Raw genomic sequence first — 18,788 nt, forward strand, 5'->3', positions numbered from 1 at the left:
AATATTACTAGGAGTATGGCCTTGGGCATTACAATGCAATGGAGAGAAGAGATGGAATACTAAGGATATTTATTTTCAGTTCAAAGGTTTCTATCTATAAAGCTAATCAGAGTGGCTTGAAGAAAACAAAATACATTTAACAGCCAAAGCCCTACAATTTTTATCTATTTGACTTAGCTGTAGCAGAGTTGAACATTAAATGCCTGTTTTGATTAGTTGTTTTTAGAGGAGACTAGTAAATTGGCATTATTGTAACACATCTTTGGAGCAGTTGACTCTTGAAACTGTTTTGATCTCCTATTTGAAATATTTCAGGGGGAAAAAAGCCAAACCCAAAACCTTTCCAAACCTCTAACCACTTTTCTTAGGTTTTTAGATGCTACTTGAAGTCAATTGGCTTGAGCTGATGAAAAAAGGATGTAAATACATTATTTACTGAATATGTAGTGTCCTACTTGATGCTTAAGACATTATCAAGTGATAGTGACTTTAAATTGTTGAAGGGTTTAGATTAGATGTAAGGAAGAAATTCTTTACTTTGAAGCTTACCAGAAAAGTGGTGGATGCTCCATCCCTGGTAGTGTGCAAAGCCAGGTTGGATGGGGCCCTGAGCAACCTGGCCTAGGAAGGTGTCCCTGCCCATTGCAGGGGAGTTGGACTAGATGATCTTTAATGTTCTTCCCAATGTAATGCTTCAAATCACTAGCTAAAATGTGTTAAAATTACTTGAAAATACTACTTCATGTAAAATCACTGCTAAATAAATCTGTGTCAATAAAGTTACCACAATAGCTTATTAAGTGAATGATAATAATAGATTAGTAAAATTGCTTATTTTGTTGTTGCTTTTTGGGATCATGGATTAGGAAAATTAAACCTATATGATATGTAATACATATTCCATTGTGTGTTTAGTGCTAAGCATGTGGATTTTCCTTAATATCTAGGTAGTGTTTCTGCATATGAAGGTTTTAAACTGCAGGTTATGTAGAGCAGTAAGATGTGCCATAAGAATTAAACTGAAGTCTGTTCTAGTCTGTTATTATCTCTTTCAGGGCAAGAAATTAATACCTGATGAAGAATATGTGTCTTGAACAGGCATTCCTAATGCTTTCTCAATCTCCTGCAACGTGGAAATAAGAAATTGTCTTAGCCAAAGGCAGCATCTTTCTGGTTCCTTAGTATAAAGTAATCTTTGCTGGATTTGTTTTTCATGCGCATAGGCAGATTTTTTTCTCAACTAGTGTAAAATTTTAGCACCCACATCTGGCAAACGGGCATGTGTGAAGAATCCTTCTGGTTTTTTTGGTTGTTTGTTTTGAATCTACTACTGGTTTCTTTCAATAGCAACTGACTTCTTATTGAAGTCAAACCCTTTTCCAAGTCTAATTTTTTCAGTTGCATTTGTCAAACATTACACAGTCTTTTTACTGGTTTGACCAGTAAAAAAACCATACAGCCACAAACTGTATGGTTATCCCTTTTGCAGAAGCTGTTACAGGAGATGTTAGCTGAAGACAGGCTGTTGGCTTATTTTTAGTGAGGCCTGTGAAGTAAGGGCAATCAGAAATGAGCAAAATCTTAATAAATTACTGAGATAACTTGGAAAACAAGAAGACAATGTGAGAAGATTGTAAGATACTGAAGCTAGAATACAGACAAAGAATGGAGCAGTGATGTCAGCTGCTGCTGTAGAAAAGATCCTGGAGATTATTGTCCATGTGCTACACAAGTCATGGCTGTGTAAGCACATCTCCCCAGATGTGGGATAAAAATGAAACATATTTTGCCTGAGATCACTGAAGATCTCTTCTCATTACATTTCAAAAGGGAGAACGCGGCCACAGATAAAGTCAGTTAGGTAGAAAAATTGTGGTTGTTTAACTGACTAGGAGTCTATAGATGGAAAATGTCAAAAAAAGAAAGGGACAATATGGGGCTTTTTATGTTTATCATACATAAAGTAAAAAGGAAGAGGCTTAAGCAGGGAATCTACTTGTTAGTTTAAATTAAAAGCTCCCTAATGGCATGGATGCCAAAGAGCTGGAAGAGATTATTAGGTTGCTTATGGAAACTACATTTTAAGAGGAAATTTTGGAAAATGTGTCAGGAACAATTCATTAAGAGTTATATATATTGTGTTTTACCCTGTCTTCCACTGACAAAAGCTTGAATTTCTTTTTCATTTAACTGGATAAATGCAATTCTTTGGAGATGCTATTGTAATTTACAGGGCCTTAGCAAACAAGAAATAGAAGTTAAACAAGAAAGGGGATTGTGTGGTGGATGATCATAATTTTCAATAAAAATAACTGTTAGATTACTTAATATATATCCCTTTACTATACCTTGGCAGAATTCTACTGCCTTGCTGTGTCAGACAGCTTCTTGTCTCCTATGGAGACAGCTATTGCTGATGAAGTAGGTATAGGGATATGGAAGTGTGAAAACTGCTTTTTGTAAGCATTACTGTGAATATGACAGAATTTTGGCAGACACTAAAAAAATACTGAAAGATAAGAAAATGTATTCATTTAAAAATATAAATGAGCATGAACAGGCTTGGATTTTGTGTAATATTTATCCATGCAACAAAAATTAATATGCAGCTATGCCTGAGTAGCGACATACCCTTCAAAAAAGGTGATCCATCTTTTGGATGTGTGTACCAAAGGAAGCATGGTTAATTCACACTGAGTTGAGGTTTTTCCACCAGTTTCTTGAAGTGATTGAAGCAGAGAAGTGAGATTAGGGTTGCTGGTTGCAACAATGTTTCTGTGAAAGCAAGGGGAAACATTTATTCCAGAAACAGTGAATATGATATGTATTGTTATGAAAAAAAAAAAGCATCATTTGCACAAAAAAAGCTGAAAGATTAAATAAATATTATTGTATAAAACTTGTGGATTTTATGGAGATATCTTACTTTATACAGATACTGGAAGAGAGAAAGCCTTCTTGTAATTCTAGAATGTTACGGAGATTTTTTAAGGTGATGAGCAATTTAAAATGGTCTAAGATTTAATTTAGATATGTGTAAAATAATTTGCTTATGAAATTATTATTTAATGCAAATATGAATGAAAAAATTACTTGTTTAAAGGATTTGCAAAGTAATAGTGAATGAGAGACTGGATACCTTCTAACGTGATGTTTTATAATGATATATATTCTTTTCCTGATTTTTACATAATAGGCTGACTGCAGGCAGGTACACAGGGATGCACAGACATTCTCTTTGAGAGCACAGAAGCACAGAATCATAGACGAGTTTGTGTTGGAAGGGACCTTTAACGGTTATCTAGTCCAAATTCCCTGCCATGAGCAGGAACATTCTCAATTAGATCAGTTTGCTCAGAGCCCTGTATGACCTGACCTTGAATGTTTCCAGGGATGGGGCATCCACTGCCTCTCTGGGCAATCTGGTCCAGTGTTTCACTACCCATATTTGTCAAAAACTTTTTCCTTATGTCTCATCGATATTTAAAACTGTTTCTCCTTCTAAAATGTTTTCCCCCATCTTTTTTATAAGTTCCCTTTAAGTATTGAAAGTCCACAATGAGGTCTCCCCAAAGCCTTCTCTACTTTTCTCTGGGCTGAACAGCTCTTTCAGCCCGTCTTCATAGGAGAGGTGCTTTTGCAGCCCAGGTCTATGTCCTTCAGGTATAATAACATGGGTAATAATTACTAGTTCACATGTTACTTCACTGCCACACTTGGCATATATACATTTATTAGGAATACTAGTCTTCGTAAATGTCAGGTCCTCTGAGTTTTCATTAATTGTGATATATTGAAACAAGTTAAGCTAATAGCTATGTTGCCTGAATATAAGAAAATATATTGCAATGCAGGCATAATAAACAAAATAGTTTTAATGGGCTTTAAACCTGTGTTCCTACCCACACATTTTGTTATGAACACTGGTGAAATTGACTTATAATGGCTTATAGCCTGTGTCCAGCAGACAGTGAACGAGTACCCACCAACACTTTCTGCTCACCAAAGATACATATATGTGTTTTTGTAGAGGACATAATATTTGGTCTCTATAGGTAGGTCTTGCATAAGGGTAATTTTTTTATAGCTTCTAATGAGGGTATTTAGAGCCACCTTCTTTTTTACTTGGGCTGCTCTTCTCCATTTTTGCTCTTTTTACATTTTTTCTTTTTTCTTTTTTTTTTTTTTAACCCAATATCAAAGCTCTGTAGCTAGTAGGTAAAGATATGACTTCTGTCTCTTCCTGTGCTGTTTTAGCTTAATTTGTTTGTAAAATATATTTGTAAAATTTCTCAGTCTAGTTACATTAGTAAGTTACAAAGCAGATGATCTAATGAAAGTTTTCCGTAAGAGCAAAAAATGCCCATTAGAAGATGAAAAATGTCACCATTTTTCGAGTAACAAATTTTGAAGTAAAGTGACCTAGGAATGTCAAAGCTCCTAAAATAGGAGCAAATGCACTCTTTATTTTGCAAAGCAGAGTTAAAGTATTTTTGTGGCCAATGTTAAGAAGATGCTCAGATTAAAAAGAATTTATGAGGAATCCCCTGAACTTTCACATTTGAAAGTGAAGAATGAAGGTTTTTTTCCCTGCGAAGATTTCTGATGAGTTATACTTATGCTCTTTTCCCCAGTCTGCAGATGTTACTCTATGTCTAAATCGTAAAAGTTAATGCTCTGCAGAGCTACTGTCTTGGTTTTGGACAGTTTAAAGAGCTGGACACTCTAAAATGAGCTACCTCCTCTTAGTTTCAACCAATCCCTTTCCACCCATAAGGAACCCATGCAAGTAAATGTAAGTGAAAAAATAACAGTTTACTAAGAAACAAAACAGTAACAAGCAGAAAAACCTCCAAAAAACAAAACAAAACAAAACAAAAGAAACAACAAAAAAACCCCATTAAATAATCACTAGATACAAAATCACTAAATCTCATGAAGAGACCCAAAGTGGTGGAAATTGTGTTTACATGATGGCGCCCTCCAGGGTGCCTGTGTGGCTTGAAAGACACAGGGAGAGAATGGCAAGAGCTCTCTACACTACAGTGGCGCATTCAATTGACCACACCATCTGGGAGACAAAGGGAAGGAAAGATGGTGGACAGAGAGAACCTTCCTGGGAAAGGAGGAGCTTTTGGAGCTGCTCTAGTGGAGGATAATACCCATGCATATGGTGTCAGCACCACCACCCACTGCCTTCTCCTGATGTCTGCTGGGCTCTGCTGGTGTTGGTGCTGATGTCCACCACACTGCACAAGTGTTCAGGGAGGTAGAAGAGCTGGTCTGTCAAGATGTGGGGGGACCTGGTCTGTGGAAGGGGTACAGGGATCATTCTAAAATAGTTTTTTATTGCAATATGCTGTTTTTCTGAGTGGCTACTACTGCAAGAAAAAAAAAAACAACAAAAAAACAACAACTTTACTGAAAGCGGTACAGTTTTGAGCTTTTGGGCTCCCTGATTTAATGTTGGTATTTACTTTTAGAAAGAGAAATGTCATCTGGAATATATTAGGTCCCATCCTAAGGTTGCTGTGGATAGAATAAAGAATCTCAATTCTCTTCTTTGAAACTCTACAATAATATTAAGTAGTTAAAAGGGTGCTCCGTAAGAGGATGTTCTGTTCTCCATGGTTTTGGTTGGTAAAGCAAAAAGCAAATTTTTTTTGTGCATGAATAGCAAAGAAGATGCAATTGTCACAAGAAAGCATTTTTCTATGGTTAGGAAAGATGTTTTTAATAGGAAATGTAATACAGCATTCAAATAAATTTCTTGCAGACATTTGTAGTTTTCATCATTTTTAAGATAAGATCAGGCTGGAGTTTACCAGAAAATTCTTTGGGATTTCACTTTGTTTGTGTTTTTGCTTGTTTGTCCTACAAGGGCAACTTAAATGTAGGGGTTCAAAAGACAAGGTCTCATATACGTATACTGTCACAGAATATCTTGACTGTATTTTGTACTTTTAGAAGAACAGGCAGGAAGAAGATAGCTATGTTCAAAACACTTTTTCAGATCAGCTCTTTTCAGATAAAAAAGAGAAATAAAAGGAAAGAATTGATTCAGAAAGGAAGGAGAACAAAGAGGAACAGTGAGGGGTTGGAAAGACAAAAGGAGTGTATCTGTTCAAAAGCTCAGTTTTAAGCAGACGTAGGAAAAGCTGTGGTTTTTAGCATGTTACCTGGGGACTGCTGAACACCTTGCCGAGTGCCCTGAAAGAGATGGAGTTGTACTGAAGATCAAAGCAGTGAAGGCATACTGCAGGAAAAAGAAAAAGAAAATAACTTAAGGTAGATCAATGGCTTATGGGCCAGTTTCTCAGAAACTTCTGTTAAACTCATTATGTGCCATAGTACTTTGTTTTACCATTGTAAAATGTGTAGCAGTTTCCAGCCTTTCTACGGCAGTACTGATTGAAACTGTTGGGGATTTTTTTTTGTTTTGTTTTGTTTTGTGTTGATTTTGTTTGGGTTTTTTAAATTACAGCTCAAAGTGATTCTGTCACTTAATCTGTAATACTCAAATACCTTCTTCCTCTTGCTTGTGAGTGGCAGTTTGTAATCAGTAATTAATTGCATTAGCAGTTTGATTATCCTCAAGACCAGATGAACAGAACTGATTTGTAAACCATCATTAAGACTCACTTTTTCTGCTCTATTTTTATTTTTAGGAATGTTGTCTCTGCAATTTGAGAGGTGGTGCATTAAAGCAGACTACTGACAAAAAGTAAGTAATATATTGTTCGGGACTGTATGTGCTTATTTTAAGCTTTGTTCCCAGTCCATTCCCATGTACAAAACATTTGCAACCCGAATTACTTAACAGTGTCCCTTTAATAGAATCTTATTTCTATTGAAATGTGACACTGGCATTTTGTTAAATAGTTAGATAGTAGAATGTACATTTATTTTAGTATTTGCAAACACTTGCTTGTTCCAAATTTTAATCTGCTGGCCTTTTTGCAAAGCAAGTAAATGAGAGAGCTCATTTTACATTGCTTGCATGTCTTCTCAAACAGCAAAGTGTATTTTCTTCCATTATAATACTTTTGAACTTCTAAACCTAGTATTTTCAATGAATTTATTTTAATCATGTTGAAATAATTTTCAATTCTGAAGTCTTTTTTTTTTCAAACACACTTTTGTCACACACTGTCAAAAATAGTTTTGTTGCTGACATGACACTATTACTGTATCTGGCTGATAGAAACTATAGCAAGTAACTCTATTAGCTGAAGTGGAAAATGTTGCAGCTTAATGTTTTTTCAAGCACAATAGCAGAGTAGTCTTTATGCATTTTGAATAATTTCATAATTAATTAGCTCATCTTAGTAGCTTAGCAGTATTGTGTAGATCTCTTTCTTTCATGCTTTGGAATGCAGTGGTAAGACATAATCTAGGTATGACATTCTTTTTCGCTTGCCAGGAAAGGAAGTGGAAAAAATTTATCTATCAGTGGTTTGCAATTGATTTCATTACTGTTGTCGAGTTAGGAGAATTTTTTTCATTTAACTCAGGCCATATCTTACCTTCAGAAGACAATATTATTGTAGTTATTTTAATGGCAATTTTTGCCAGTACATTAAAATTCTCAGCTGATTTTTAGTTCTGCTTTAAATTCCCTTAAATTTGTTTCCTGGTTTACTTGCTAAATACAAGGAGAATGACAAAAATATGATATCAGTAGAATTTATTATGCCCTTTTGATATTTGCTGTTGGTAGCTTCCAAGCTGAATTTTTAAAAATATTTATATCTTTCTTTTTATATCAATTTAAATTTTTTTAAAATGTCTCATAAGATTTCTTACGAGGAAAATCCACAGAGGTTTGCATAAAATCACTTTTCTTGTATAATTATATATGGGGGTTTTAGGTTTACATTCTATCACTCTGTAGGTTAGTTTTACGGATTTATGAAATGGGATTTCTGTAAAACCAGTTGTTTTTTGTGTTTCTGTAACACCTTATAGTTGTTACACATTGTGGAGTTTTTAATCTGTCTTTCAGCATTAGCTATCATTTCAAAATTTTGAGTTTTCAGAAAAGTGTGTTATGATTTTACCTTTTTTCTCCAACAGCTGTAAAATCTATCATGTGCATTCCCTTTGCTCCTTCTTTACTCTGTATGTACTAATTAAAGATACAGGAAGAGCATTAAAAGCTAATGGATCATACCAGTATGTGAGCATGCAGTAAGTAGTTTGCCATATAGGAAGGCTGAGATTCCTTCTTTTTAGAAGAACGCAGGAATTGTTTTGAGTCTGTTAGGTTGAGAGATGTTGGAGGATAAATGTTTAGTTGAAGATTCATTGAAGAGGCATTTTATTTATAGCATTTCTGTCTCATAAAACTTAGATGGTAAGACAGTGTGGCTTAGTAGGTGGGCAGGTCATGAGTAGAAAACAGCTATTATAAAAATGTTCTAAAAAGTATCAACGTCATCTAAGTTAAAGCATGAAGAAACTATCACCATAATAAAAGGATGGATCTGCAAGCTTTATCTGTTTTTATTTGGGCTGAACTGTATAACTTGCTAATTGATATGTCATCTTTATGTACAGGTCTTATTTCACACTTTGACCAATACAATTTTAAAGTCACATGACAAGAGTTTGTTTGGTCCCTTTGTGTCATATTATACTTTCGCAGATGTTTTTGTCAAGGATGACTTACTGAAATACTGCTGCTCTAGTTCAGGAAAGAGAAATTATTTTTGTTTTCTGCATCACCCTCCATCTCCTTCAGCTTCAGCCCACATTCCTGTTAATCTGCTAAGATGCTCGTGTAATGTGTGTTTCTTCAAAGTGTACAAGTGGAGTGAGGCAAGCATTCAGAGCTTACAGAAATAGAGTAAATGGGGTAATGAAAACAGACATACAGTAAATGACAGGAAATAAGGCAAATATGAGTAAAAAAACTGAAATGTTTTTCTTTATTCAGATTTACTTCTACCCCAAAAGATTTTAGATGTAGCCTCAGAAGGCTGCTCTTTGATAATAAAAGTGTCGTTAGCTTCTCTTGTGCTTAATGAAATACACAGTTTCAATATTAATTTCAGGCTTTTAAAGTTTCTTTTAGCTTTTCTTATTTTTAGATTCATGTATCAGGAGGATTTGGAGTGTTTTCTGATGCGTATAGGAAGCATGTTGTATCATCTGACAAACCTCCTGGCGTTCCATTGAAGTCTTAAATGTAACACTAGTCCTAGGCACTTGCAGGTGCTTTTGCTACCAAAGAATATCCAGTTTATGTTGGGCATTGCACTGATGGCTTGATCACTTTGCTGCTTGGATGCCATTGTGTCTGCAGACAGAAGGCCTTGATAACATTTGCATTTCATTTTGCATTTTGGTAGATACATGATTGATTATAATCATGTTTGTTGTGTAAGAATAGTTCCTCAGGTCTGAGTAATGTTAATAATGACTAATAATGGCTGTAGATGATAAATTACACATGAGCCAAATAGTGTAGTGTTTAAGCATGTACCTGAATAGCACACCTACAAAAACTTCTTACTAAATAAAAAGTAAAACAGGCTTAAAAATTGTTGCAATAAAATCTCAGTCTGAAAGTTTATTGACAAAGTCCCAGTGGTGCAAAGTTCATTAAAATGTGTTAATGAAGCTTAAGGAAGCCTAATAAGGAAGTAACTATAGATGGGTATGTTTAAGAGAACCAAAAGCAAAAGCCGAATACACCGCAAGCAACAACTTTAGCACTTGTATTTCTGTGAGTTTTTTTGGTGGTATTTTTGACTTGACACTTTTCACAGGTGGGCACATGTAATATGTGCAATTGCCATCCCAGAAGTCAGATTTGGTAATGTCACAGAGCGTACTCCGATAGACACTAGCAGAATACCCTTGCAAAGATTAAAATTGGTGAGTAGTATATTAATACATGCTCCATATCTGCATTGCTCTTAAGGTGTTCCAGTATTTGAATGTATTAAAAATCTGAATTGTGATGATTATTGCCAGGTAAGGAGCAGTAAGTTATGTTTAAGGTAAGAAATAAGTAACAAGGGTTTTATGGAAATGGACCTTTTGAAACATAGTGACAGTTCATTAACAGTAATGAACAGTGGTAACAGTCTTTGGTACTCCATTAAATGTAGTTCAAACCTGTTCTATCCTAAGAGAAGAGTAACAAACTTGACCAGTATCAACTGTGAAAGTTTTGTCTTTGGAGTTGTATTGGTGATGAAACCCAAAAACGCAGGGAATAAAACACAGTACATGTTTGTGAGGTCTTTTTATTATTGATTTTTACTGTGACTATTTATGAAGGTTAAAGGATGCATGATCTGTTTGTTACATGATATCTCTGCCATCAGGGCATTGAAAATAATGCATACACTAAATCACACATTAAACAGTATCATTCAGGAACACTGATGTACTCTAGAAAAATATATGCTTGTTTTTTTGCTATGTTTTACTATAATTACTTAATCTGTCAGTGTGTGCATGTCTGTGATGTTGTCAGATCGAAAGAAAGTGATTAGTGGCCCATTCAAAGTCTTAGAGGAAGTGTAAGTTTTCTGGATCACTCCACACTGTTTGCAAAGTGGTTCTTGGTCCACCTTACTTTGTACTCACTTATTTTGAACTATTAATATTTTCACTCTATACTTTAATTTCCTTTTATTCCATTAATTATTTTTTGCTTTTTGTAGCTGTATATTTAAATATGGAAATGCAGCTTGGAGCGCTTTAAAAATTTACAGCCTGTCCTTCAAGTGGCAGTCTTTTTTGAATTTTTGTTCCGAATTAAAAAAAAAATTGGTTTTCACATGTCCTTTTAAAAATAACTTAAAAGACATATGAAAAGAGTGTATATATATACCATAAAAATATATGGTGACTTGAAAATCATTAATTCAAGGGTTGAAAACACAGAAATCATGGCAACATTGTTGGAAACGACCTCCAAGATCATGAAGTCCAACCTTTGACTGAATAATACAAAGACCACTGGGCACAGCTCATCTCAGTCTGCCATATCTGAATATTTCCAGGGATGTTGACATCATCCAGCTTTCCTGGGGAGGCTGTTCCAAGTTTAACCAACCTTTTAGTAAATAAATTTCTCTTGCTATTGAACCTAACCTCCTCTGGGACAGTTTAAGTACATCATGTTTTGTCCTTTTGCTTTTTACTTGGCTACCACACCCTCACTTCAGGCAGTTGTAGAGAGTGATATGGTTCCTCCTGGGCCTTCTTTTCCCAGATCTTTCAGCCACTCCTCACAGGACTTGTACTCCAGGCCCTTCCCTAGATTATCTGAATTTCTCTGGATATGCTTGAGCATCTCAATATCCTTCTTGGATCACAGGTTTCAAAGCGCAACCTCACCAATGCCAAGTACAGGGGGACAATCCCTGCCCTGCTCCTGCTGGCCACTGTGCAGGCCAGGATGCCATCGGCCTTCTTGGCCACCTGGTCAGGTTATGGGCAGGACCAGCACTGGCCTTGTTGAACCTCACACCACTGGCTTTGACCCATTGATCCAGCCTGTCCAGATCCCTCTGCAGAGCCTTCCTGCCCTGCAGCATATCCACATTCCCACCCAGCTTGGTGTCATCTGCAAAATGGATGAGGGTGCACTTGATGCTCTTGGCCAGGTCACAAAGATATTAAAGAGAACTGGCCCTGATTCTTGGGGAACAACACTCGTGACTGGCCGCCAAGTGGATTTTAAATAATTAATTAATTAATTAATTAATTAATTAATTAATTAATTCATTCATTCATTCATTCATTCATTCATTCATTCATCAGGTGTTGAAATATATTCTGTGGACTGTCCATGACTTCAGCACTGTAAGACTAACAGGAGCCTTTTGGAAAAGGCTTGAATTAGGTATTAGGTCAGAGCCAGTGTTTCTGAACTTACGTGACTTACAAACCTAGGTTTTTTCTGCTGAATATGACGAAATTGTGCTAATCAGTTATGAACAGTTGAGGAATTTTTAGATTTTCTTCTATTTTTCCTTCAGTGGATAGAATATTGCTTTTAGTCCTTAGTGCTTTTTCAGTTCTTGATGCCTTCAATATAAAATGACTTTGAACCACTTGTATTGTATACAGCGCTATATAAGTCTATAGTGTCTTGCAAATATATAAAAGTTTATAAGTAGAGTACTTGCTTTCCTTAAGAATGTATTTTAAAGAAAAAGAATTTGTATATTTGTGTGGAGTGAATGTTGTGAAGAAGGAACTTAGCTGAATACGGTAGAAGTGTGAGGCAGAGTACTTTATAACAGTCATAAATGTAGTAGTGCTGCAGGTAGACGACCTTTCTATGAGAGAAGGAAGCACCAGAATCCTGGTTTGCTCATTATACCTTATTATTCCAAGATTTAATTTCTGGCATTAAATTTATGATGAAATACTTAGATTTGTATTAATTTAAGGGTAGTAGGTAGTTTGACCATTTTGAAAGGCTCTGTAATGATGCAATGCAAATACACCAATAAAATGTTGCTTCTTGGGTAAAGGAACAGAAAAAAAAAAAAAATCTGCCCTAAAATCACCAGCAGGCTTTCTGCTTTTAAATTCTGATTTCGTTACAAGTAAATTACTGCATCTGATGATTTTACTCTGCTCTGTTTCAGAGTAAATACTGTAGCTAAACTATGTTTCCTGAATGACATGATATGATGTGATGTTATTCTGTGCTTTAAAAATAAAAACAAATATGTGTGTGTATGCCTATATGTATACGTATATGTATATGTATACATATACATAGTAGATTTGCATGGATACTTTTATTTTCTCAAATCCACTGTATATCAGCTATACATATTGAATATCTGATTGTAACATATTTCTCATTTCCCGAAACATGGGGTTCCTACTTCTCTAAAGAGTTTGCTGCCAATAGCCTTCTGTGTATATTCTAGCCTTGTGTATATTTGCCACATTATTCTCAATTCAAACATGATCTTTAAGTTAGTCTTCACTTCCTGACTTTTAATGCTACAGAATAACAAGCTCTCATACCCACTGGCACTGTATATTTTTCCTCAGGGGAATCCCAGGGATTATATGCAAATTTATTCTTTCTTTAGGAATTCCCACCTCATCTTTCCTCCAGTCAACCCTATTGCATCCTTACCTTTCACTCCTTTCCATTACCATTTCCAATCCAACTACCTGACAGTAGACGGTTGATACCATCTGTCTAGCTGTTAATTTCTGTAAAAGCGTAGTGAGTTTTTCACTCCAGGAAATATGTGAGCAATTGATGCAGGTCAGTTTTTCCCTTTGAAATTTTAGGGACTGTCAATGCTGCTCTAGAGCAGTCAATTCCAGCTTCACAGCTATCCTATTTGATAGATTAAGGACACCTTTCTTCATCTTTCTTCATCATTCCAGCCAGAGAGTTACCAGAGCAAAAGCAAGTGTTGTACATAATTCCTTTATATTGAACTTTCATAAGCAGTAATTTAATAACTTAAAATAACTTTTTAAAATAATTAAAAGTCTATTTTTATAATCCATTTTGTGATAAAGCATTAGGTATGTAAAAAATAAATGTGGGCCTCCCTACTGTGCCACCTCTCCTTTACAAAATTTAGGATGTGTTCTGTTGATTTTTTTTAAATGAGCAAAACATAGTGGGAGAAAAGTTATAAAGGAATAGATTAAGTACTAGCATTCAGCCATACCAAAATTAGATATTGCACTGTAGGAGCAAATGGTTCTAGTTGTTAGAAATGTTTTCTATCCCTGTCCTTCCTGTTCTTCCTCTCTGAAGTAGTAAGAAGCCCAAATAAGCAGAATATCTACCGTTTTCAGAGATCTGTAGAGGAGAACCTGATATTTTCTTTAATGTAGTATCTACAAAGGAACAGCAAAGGAAGTAATAAGCCAATGTTTAAATTTTTTACAAATTAAAAAACATCTGTGTAAACATGAACATATTGGTAGCTTTTCTTATTGTTTAGCTAGTAGATCTAGTGATTGCAGTTAAATAGTTTCAATTCATTAGAGATTTTGGGTTGAAATCGGTATGTTTCCTGTCAGTCTTGCCACTGTTAAATATTCAAGATATACTAATTTCTTCCAGAGTAAAACTCAGTATTTGTATCATACTAATAGTAGTTTATAGCTTTAAAATTGTTTTATTCAACTGTTTCAGGTTTGCAAATTACTGGGTTACTATAGCCTGCCAAAGTTTTCATATTTCTCTAGTTTTTTCAGTAGGTTATGTGTCATATACTATCACTGCTGAAAATGTACATGACAGTGACATTTTCATTAAACATTAAATATTTTGAAATTTTTTCCTGAATGCATGTAGACAAAATAAATATAATATTCGGCTGCTTCTTTTTTCATAGGGGAAGAAAAGAATGTGATACACTCAGGTGAAATCACTTCTGGTTTAGGGGTATAAAATGCATGATATTGTTGGACTTCAGTTGACTTTTCATGTGAAAGCAAAAGACCTCCTAGGCAACCTCAGTGTTGCATACCACAAAGATGCTATAACATGTAGTTTCTCCACGTCATGTCTGTGATTATACATATTCTCTTTTTTTTCTTCCCCCAAATACATTTGAATGGAGAAATTAGATTATCCTGATCTCCTTTTTTCAGAGAGTCAGGCTTTCTTTCTTCTTTTTATGATATTCACATCCATCAGACACTTTGAGATCAAATAGCCACATGTAATGACAATTTGTAATTACCAAGCTAGGAATAAATAAGTTGAATATGGACATTTAAGTATGGGTTCTAAAATGAAATGCGTGAAGGGATATACCTTAGCATATCACACAATATAAAACAATATTTTGCATAAACTACAGTATGCTAGCTGTTTTGTGGACACATAGTTCAGCTGGTTTTCTCTTCCAGTGGTCTCCAAGTTTAATAGCACACATGAGCTAGTGTGCAAACGGGAAATACAAATGCTAACTTAAGTACTTCCAATCACAGTGAAAATATTAGGAGCAGATAAGAGAGGCAAAGTTGCTGAGAAGTGATGGAATGCAGGGCACCACTTGAAATTTGTGTAAATGTAAAGGCAGAGTTTTAGCTAGTGACAAGTTGGAGGAAGTATGCAATTTATAGAATTCATGCTGTGAATGAGTATGGTGTCAACTTCCATCCCAATGCTGTTAAACAGCATCAGTTTACCCCAAACAGACAAAGCTTAGGCTTCCAGCTGAGTTTAGTTTCATTTAATTTATTTTTGCCTTGTTCCATTTGTTAGTAGTCTCCAAGAGGAGCTTGATGTGTGCTTTCCTTTAAAAATTCAATTTTTCCTTGACTATTTATATGTATGGGACTTTAGGTCATAGGAAATAAACTGGATTTCTTTGCGTGTCAAAGTCAATGATAAAACTCAGTTTTACTTTGGGAAGAGAAAAGGTTTTCCTCAAGTAGCTAGATAGTCCCTGTTTTCAAAAGAGTGTTAATTACTCAGCTCTAATAATAAATATGAATTATAGCTGCATAAAAAATCTCTGTAGATGAAAAATTCAGACTGACCTCTCAAATACCAAATCAGCCTTTGAAAGAAAGTGCTCTCTTGTCTGTTTTTCTATTTTAATAAAACATGGGACTTAAAACTAGAATTAATAAAAGCCCTTGTGCTAGTATATGATCAAGGAATCCAAGCCAACAGTAATATTGAGCCTAGTGTCATTCAGCCTTGCCAGGCATTTGACTTATAATGAATGTAGACCTTGTAAATGAGAGTATTTAAACGTTTCATCAATTACAACAGAAATACTTAAATAGAATCATTAGACCAGTGTATTTTGAGATGTCAGCTCTAAAATCATGATTTCAATAGAATATATATCAACTTCATAGTGAAGTACCCTATCTCCTTTTGGTATTTTTTATGTTCTAAAATGCTTTGGTATTGGATTGACTTTGTCTTTATAGGCAGTCGGTGCAACGCTGTACTGAAACATGCACATGCAATGCCTTTGTTTCTCTATCTTTAGAGGTTTTTATTATTTTTATATTTGAAATACTATTTTTCCAACAAAATAGAGGTAGAAAATGAGTTTTGGAATAGCTGAAGTTGCCCTGAAGCTTTTGATGACCTCAGATTTATATTTGACAACTGAACCGAGTATAACCACAAGTGTACTCTGACTGAAGAACATTATTTTGAAAAGAAATCTAGTGTGATGATGACTGATCTACAAGCCTTTCAGAATCTGGCTGAAGCTATAAAGGTTTTTTAGAAGACTGTACACTTTGAAATTTGCACCTGAAGGCAAATAATAGTGAGCTTGAAAGCCGAAGATTATAGTATTGAAAGGTACATCAATTCTAAAAATGTAGAGGTTTCTCAGTGGTATGGCACTGAAGAATGAATTCAAAGCAAAAATTTGTATGAGCTTTAAAAGAATGGGCACATATTCTCCTGCATGCCATTCGTTTTACTGATTAGAAAGGATTAAAGACATTTGAGGACAGTGCTCATCTAATCTGTTCTAATTTGTACTGAAATTAATTTGTTAAACTACAGTGAGCTAGTAGAGCTATTGCAGCTGTGTTTGTGGAAAATAGAGAAGCACTTGCAATGATGTATACCAGTGTTGCTATGCATTTCCGGTAATACAAAGAAGTATTGATTACTTCTCAGTGTTTCCAAAAATATTGCTGGAAGGGCCATTGAGTAGAATCGTTATGCCATAGATGCAATCATGTATTAACTAGATCATTGCACACATTCACAGGCAATGGGACCAAAACAGACAGAAATCTTGAGCCAGCTTTTAAGATACTTCCAAATTGTTTTGTAACAATTTATGAAATAACTTCTAGTAATATACTTGACTTTAAAAAGTGTTAAATTAAAAATAATGCAATAGTTGCTTACTGCAATATATAATATATTAAAAATGTAGTGACTCATTGCTATCATGCACAAAATAGAATTTACTGTTATTTAGTCACACTGTTCATAGGATTTTTAATAACAGTATTAAAATAATACAATGTGCTGGCTGTATAATACTTACTGCCAGAATAATGTGCAGATCCTATTGCAAACTGTCAAGTTTGTATCTTGCAGTGGTACTGTACTATCAAGTCTTACGAAAGATAGGGCAAAAGTTAGAAATGCATTACTATAAATAATGTCGGAAGACATGAACAGAAAGAGACATAAACATGTCTACTGTTATAAGTGTAGTAACTGTCAAGGATCAAATGTGTCCAGCAGATGGAGAAATTACAAATCTGGAGAAAGAAAACTTGCACCGGGTTTGCATCTGTAAAAAGAAATTTACAGACACCAGAATCCAGGAAAATTTATCTCTGATTATTACATGCACAAGTTATGTGCATGGTTTTTGTTTGTATAGCGATTGAATACATATCTTGGTTTTAAATATAAATTAAAACTGAAAAACTCTTCTGTAATTTTGTATCACATCTCTGTTCAGGCTAGGGACAATCCCAAATATCAATACAGGCTCATGGATGAATAGCTTGACAGCAGCCCTACAGAGAGTGACTTGGGAGTAAGTACAGGGGATAAACCTGGACGCAAGCTGTCAATGTGCACTTAAAACCCAAAAAGCCAACAAACCAAGTGCATCCTAGGCTGAATGAAATGCAGCATGGCCAGCAGGTTAAGAGAGGGGCCTTTGTCCCTGTACTCAGCTTTTGTGAGAGTACTCTCAGCTGGAATTCAGTGGAATTTCCAACTGCAATTCATCCAGTTCTAGGATTTCCCAGCACAAGAAATAATAATGAACGTGTTAAAATGGGTCCAAAACAAAAATGATCAAAGGGCTGGAGCATTTCTGCTATGCAGACAGGCTGAGAAGGCTGAAGCTTTTCAGCCTGGAGAAGAGAAAGCTCTGGTGAAAACTTACTGAAGCCTTTTAATACTTAAAAGGAACTTCTAAGAAAGACAGGGAAATTTTTTTTTTACCAGGACCTGAAGTGACAGGACTATCAGCAAGTGTTTTATACTGAAAGAAGGTAGATGTAGATGGGATACAAGGACGACCTTTTTTCTTACACTAAAAGGTATACCACTTTATATAATGGTATAATGCTGGAGCAGGCTGCCAACAGAACTTGTGGGTTCCTCATCATTGGAAGTGTTCATGATCAGGTTGTATGGGGCTTTGAGCAACCTGGTCAAGTGGCAATGGAGCTGCAACTAGAGGATCTTTAAAGATTCCCTCCAACCTAAACTGTTTAAAGATTCTGGAGGACATGAAACCGTGGGGACTTCCAAGGAATAAAATAGTAATGAGGTGATCACTGTTGGGTTTTTAAAAATTGTATATGGTCAGTAGCCCAGAAAAATGTATTCAAAACTGCTTTAGACTTACATATAATAAAAAAGTAAATTTTTAAAACATTGAATTATACAACTTTATGGGGTCATAAACCCAACTGGCAATAATTGCAGTGGTGCGCCAGTTAAAATCACCTTACCCTGGATAGAAAGGTGATGCGAGGTTATGGAAAAATATTTTCTGTTATAAATATACATTTTAAAAAGAGTTAATATTCCCTTTCCTCCAGTCATTGGGCACTTTCCCTGGTTGCCATGACTTTTCAGATATAATGGAGAGTGGCTTGGCAACTACATCAGCCAATTTCATTTAGACACTGGGATGCACCTCACTTGTTCAGGTCCCCCCAGTGGTCTTGAACCTGACCTGCTTGTTCACTGGGAATGTCTTCAATTTTCCAGTTCCTGTCTTGAGTTTCAGGGATTTCAGAGATGTGGGAAGAGTGATTACGAATGAACACTGAGGCAAACAAAATTATTGAGTACCTCA

The 18,788-nt window shown here is 35.3% G+C and overlaps 1 protein-coding gene across 3 annotated transcripts in view; it reads left to right on the forward strand.

Annotated features, from left to right (window-relative positions):
- The window catches only part of KDM4C (lysine demethylase 4C), a 247,931-nt gene that overhangs the window by 163,652 nt on the left and 65,491 nt on the right, over positions 1-18,788 (forward strand). For 2 of the 3 annotated variants that reach the window (XM_030259016.4, XM_030259019.4), the window contains 2 exons: positions 6,669-6,724; positions 9,774-9,882. In XM_030259016.4, coding sequence (XP_030114876.3) covers positions 6,669-6,724; positions 9,774-9,882 — 165 coding nt within the window. The remainder of the gene's footprint in view (positions 1-6,668; positions 6,725-9,773; positions 9,883-18,788) is intronic. The other variant, XR_005978292.2, reaches the window with a different exon arrangement.

This window comes from Taeniopygia guttata, chromosome Z (assembly GCF_048771995.1).
Source record: "Taeniopygia guttata chromosome Z, bTaeGut7.mat, whole genome shotgun sequence".
NCBI lineage: Eukaryota > Metazoa > Chordata > Aves > Passeriformes > Estrildidae > Taeniopygia > Taeniopygia guttata.